This window comes from Pimephales promelas, chromosome 24 (assembly GCF_988280905.1).
Source record: "Pimephales promelas chromosome 24, fPimPro1.hap1.1, whole genome shotgun sequence".
Lineage (NCBI taxonomy): Eukaryota > Metazoa > Chordata > Actinopteri > Cypriniformes > Leuciscidae > Pimephales > Pimephales promelas.
This window is the reverse complement of record NC_142792.1, coordinates 21,595,001-21,600,000: the sequence shown is the minus strand read 5'-3', so window position 1 is coordinate 21,600,000 and position 5,000 is coordinate 21,595,001. Positions and strand designations below refer to the sequence as shown.

General features: G+C 48.9%; 1 protein-coding gene across 1 annotated transcript in view; it reads left to right on the top strand.

Moving 5' to 3' along the window:
• Positions 1-4,932, top strand: part of LOC148965702 (uncharacterized) — a 6,205-nt gene extending 1,273 nt beyond the window's left edge. Inside the window, exons 4-10 of the mRNA XM_089127328.1 lie at positions 378-939; positions 1,067-1,394; positions 1,476-2,283; positions 2,389-2,595; positions 2,993-3,411; positions 3,499-4,004; positions 4,081-4,932. Of these exons, the coding sequence (XP_088983454.1) occupies positions 378-939; positions 1,067-1,394; positions 1,476-2,283; positions 2,389-2,595; positions 2,993-3,411; positions 3,499-4,004; positions 4,081-4,747 (3,497 nt within the window). The 3' untranslated portion in view covers positions 4,748-4,932. The remainder of the gene's footprint in view (positions 1-377; positions 940-1,066; positions 1,395-1,475; positions 2,284-2,388; positions 2,596-2,992; positions 3,412-3,498; positions 4,005-4,080) is intronic.
• The last annotated feature ends 68 nt before the right edge of the window (positions 4,933-5,000 follow it).

Here is a 5,000-nt window from a genome sequence, read left to right as displayed (position 1 = left end):
TTAAAGGTGTATGTAAAAGGTTTTATTTCATTTTTTTTATCATAATCACTGACTAAAGCTCATTCTTGTCATCTCACACTTCCCCCACTCCCCTTGAAATAAGTGGCTGTTGTAGTGTTTGGTCTGCTTCGCTTTCACGCTTCACACTGATCCCATCTTTTTTTCTTCTTGTATTTCTTCTAATGGTGCTTGGATGAAAAACAGGATTATTTTCACTGCTTCCTTCCATCTTTTCATCATCATGTCATCTCTCTACTAATCATACATGCTTTGCAGTAAACCTTGTAATCGCAGTAGCTGTCCAGCAGAGCTGAGAAAGCCATGCAGTGAAAGTCTAAAACAATAAGATAATTTTGTTGTGTTTTTTTACGCTCCAGCCACTGCAGGCTCGAGAGGCCCTGCTCCTGCTCCTGCTCCCGCTCCTGCCCCCTATCCTGCTCCTCCAGCATTGTGGACCCCTGGCCAGGTGTCCCAGTCGCCTGCAGAGCTTCCTGTCCACTGGAAAGAGCAACTCCCATCTTTCCAGCAGGACTGGATCAGGAAGACTCTGTTCAGGGCCAACGTAAAAACAGGGAAGCCTGAGCTGGTGCCACATCCCAACTTCTGGTGGTACCCTCCCCAGCCCCCGACCGTCTTCACCCAGCCCCCTACTTCTCCTGATATTTTCTTCTGCCGCCCTCTGTTCCTCTGGATGCCGCTGAAGATGTGGTCCATTCCACTTGTCTGTGTCCAGCCAGCCTGCAATAACCACAAGCTGACAGCTGCTGGCCTTTATCGCACTGTGCGCAAGGTCCTGGACATAGACGGGTGGTATGACATGGCCACAGAGTATCTGGAGTGCAAAGGGTGCAAGAAGAAGTATCCAGCCTGGTCTGAAGACATCCTGGGACAGCTCGACATGGGACACCGCAGAAAATTCCCCGCCATTCTGACATACAGGTAGAACACATTCGTATTTAGAGCAATGCACTGTAATTTGTTGTACTGTATAAAATCAAATACGTTGCTTTACTGACATTGAAATAATAAGATGTGGCACTGAACATAATTATTTGACTGTCTGTAGGTACTCGTGTGACTACCGTGTAGTCATAATGATGCGGGAGAGGACCCGGGGGAACAGTGTCACACAGCTTTTCAAAAAGCTGCAGGAGCTGCACACCTCAGCGTGGTCACAGCGGACGCTGGAGTACCTCACTGTCTGTGAGCCCTTCACAGACTCCTCCATTGTTGAGCCTCCACTCTTTTCTGCGCCCCCGCCCCTCCCACCCATCCCCAAACCCAAGTGGCTGTTGTCTGTGTATGCCAGGGACGTCCTCTCGCGGCTACCTGAGGTCAAGGCCAAAATAACCTCAGTCTTTGGCTCTGTCCTCAAGATGGACTCCACCAAAAAGGTATAAAAAGTGAAGTTTGAGTAATAATAATTGTTATTATCTTAAATTTTTCTGACAATTGTTTTGTTCTACTGTTTTTAGGTCACCAAAAAACTGGCCGGCGCTGCTGCCAACACTGCTGGTTGGTGCACTAATGTTGGCAATGAGCACGGCCAGGTGTTGGTGTCAGTCCTCACAGCGGCAGAGGGGCATGGATTGTGGCCCATGGCGGTGGGTCTCATGAAGAGGTACAGGGAGGCGGGAGTGGCACCACCCGCCATCATGTATGTGGACAGAGACTGCTGCAGTCCACATGCACACAGACAGTCGCAGGTCAGAGCCATGTTCATAGAGTGGGATGAGCTCCAAGTGCGCCTAGACATTTGGCACTTCATGCGGCGCTTTGCAGCAGGTGTCATCACGGAGGCTCATCAGCTCTACGGCACCTTCATGGCTCGGCTTTCCAGGTGCATCTTTGAGCTGGATCCTGATGATGTCGCTGCTCTACGGTTGGCCAAACAGGGGGAGTTACAGGCCAGAGGAGCTGGTCCAGTCTCAGAGAAGGCTCTGGATAAGCTGATCACCAGGAAGGAGTTGGCACTGCACTGTCGGAAGCGGACCAGAGGAGTGGAGGAGACCACCTGGAGGATCAAGGCGCTCATTGATGAGATGGACAGTGAGAAGGGGAGGGACACTCTGGGTGTACCATTGCTGGACCACGAGCGAATCCAACAGGTCTGGATAGATCAGCAGAGGCACATCGCCTGTATTCAGGACCCAGAGGGCTTCCCTCTGTACCAGAAGACAGACACACTGAAGAAGGGTGGTGTGGAGCTCAGCTGCTATCGCTGTGCTCGTGGCTCCACCTCCTTGGAGTCTTTCCACCTCCATTTAAATCGCTTCATCCCAGGTAGGTTATAACTTTTATAACCTGCAAAAAACTTTAAACTTTTATAACCTATTCTGCCATACTGAATACATACGTAACATATATTTGACTTTATTTGACCTGTAGGGACCAGTGCCAGTGATGCGCATTTCCAGGCCTATCTCCTGGAAGGCCTGATGCGCTGGAACCAGGACCGGATGGATGAAGCAGTGAGGGGAAAGACTGACCTGAGGATCTACAGTAGCATTGAGAGGGAGGCAATGGACCGGCTCAGCCGCAAAGTGCTGAAGGTGTCCCTGGATGACCGCTACCAGCCTCCAGGGGCTTACACAGGTAAGAATTATTCATGTTAACTCAAACAAAAGATTATACATTATACAGGGGTATGAGTGTTTGAGTGTACATTTTTTATATTGTATTTCAAATAATTCAACTATTGGTGGAGTTATTTGTGCTTTGTTTAATTTAGGCTTAATTTGACCCTTTTTAGACTTATTTCTTTGCTTTCTTTTGCTAAAGTGAATTTGAGTGCATTTATGCTTATTATCTTCTTGTATATTATTTTCATTTATTGATCTGTTAAACTGTATCAAGCCTACAAACGATCAAACTTTGAAAAGTTTGATTGTTTTTTTGTTTCAGTTTGTTATGGACAAATAGCCACTACAGCTATAATAATGTGATAAACTTTGTATAATGTGATGTGCTTTGTATGTGTGTTCTTTTGCAGGGGAGCTGCTGGGTATGGAGTATCTGTACAGTCAGTCTGGGAAATCCCTGACTGTTATGGATAACCCAGAAGAGGAGGATCGGCTGGTGGAGCAGATGACTGATGAGGTGGTGCAGGACGAAGGCTTTGTTGAGGAGGAACCTGAGGACCTCACAGTGCCAGTACTCTATGACCTCATTGAGCCTGTCCCAGTCCACAGCAGCAGCCCCCAGACCTTCAACCCCTGTCCCTCTGCACCAGGACCATCCTCACTACATCCACCCACAGGACTGCAGCACCCTGCCCACCCTCCTCTGCAGTCTCCGCTTCTGCGCCCTGCCCAGCCTCCTCTGCAGTCTCCTCCACGGCCTTCTGTCCAGCCAAGTGCTGCCTCTGCTCCTGCAACATCAACTGGGTCCAGTGTTGCAGACCAGGCTCCTGTAAGTAAGCTTCTCATTATTAGTTTCTATTTGCTTTTGCACTCTGACATTTAACATGCTGTGTATTGTTATTGTAATAACCTGCAGGCTCCTGTTCTTGGACCCGATGGCGTTGCAGGCTGGGATAAGGTGCAGGATTTGGCTGAGTACCTGGTGTCCCTCCGTCAGGCACTCTACCTGGACGAGCAGCAGGTTACAGAGGTCATCCGTCTGTGGACTGCTCTTCCTGATGGGGACAAGAGGAAGATCCACTATCAGCCCAGACACCAGCCCAAACTGACCCACGGACGCTTCAAGGCTCCGAAAAACACAGGAGTGACACCAGGTGTGGACAGTGTGAAGAGGTGCCTGATTGGTCATCCTGGGGGGCCGGCTCAGTGGCCCAGCACCAGTCGCTTAGTTGAGGGCATGTGCATCAAACTGTGTGCACTGCACAAGTCCCCAACTAAGAAGGATGGAGTCCGTCTTCCTCGTTGGACTAAGGTGCTCGCGGATTACCACCACATCCGAGACCTGGTGCTGAACTGCCAAACTCTGATGGAGGCCACGTCACTTCAGCTGTTTATGCTGAATCAGAGGACTCTCACTCAGTGGTAAGCATGGTTTTACATTGACATTTGAAAGAAAGGGATAGCAGTTATTTATTATGAATACATTTTTTGATTGCAGGTTTAATCGAAGGGAGAACACCCAGGAAGTGACTGTCCTTACCCAGGGCCTTGCTGCAGAAGACCGCATAGCTGTGGCCAGCTCACAGCTGCCTGCTCCGCGGGAAAAGCTGGATGAGGCTCCCTCCACATCAGGGGCCCGGCACGAGTTTGTCCTTCCTCCTAACAGAGCGGGACAGGCTCCTAAGCTACGGCCGGGCAGACGACCTGCCAGTGCTACAATTGTGCGGCCAATTATCCCAGCAGCTTCTACTCCTCCCCCAGTTCCTGTGCCACTGCCCCAGTTCATTTTATTGAACACTGCGCCCACACTGCTTGCAGCTGGTGCAGGTGGCGCTTCAGCTGCTCCTCTCCTGGCTCCAACTCCAGTGTTTCCTGACGTGCGAGAGGCTCCTGCTCCCACTGCCGCAGTGTCTGTCTCCCGCTTCACTCAGAGGAACAGACGACGCAGGGCAGAAGAGGAGGCCAGTGGAGCGCAAAAAAGGAAATATGTCCGTGAAGTGGCTTTTAACAAATGCTCTAAGTGTGGCAAGCCCAAAACCAAGGAGTTCGGCCATAGCCGCTTCGGCAGTGCCACGTTTTGCCCCAGTGTCTCTGGTGGCAAATCTTTAGAGGAGTGGCTGGTAGAACAGCGCCAGCAGAAAAAACCTGAACAGCCACCTCCATAATAAAAATAATCTTCCAACACAGAAAAAAGATAGTTTGTAAATACCTGTAAATAAATATCTATGTGTAAATACGGTTATGTTCATTTTCTCTCTATCTTTCTGTAATGTCTTGTTTGTTTTATTTATATTACAGAATGTTCTATTCTATTTCTACATTGTTAGTTGTTTATTGTTGTTCATTAATATCTTGTAGTTTTAGTAAATAAATACTGTTCATTTCACTCTTATTCATTGTGCTGCTTTTAATTGCCCT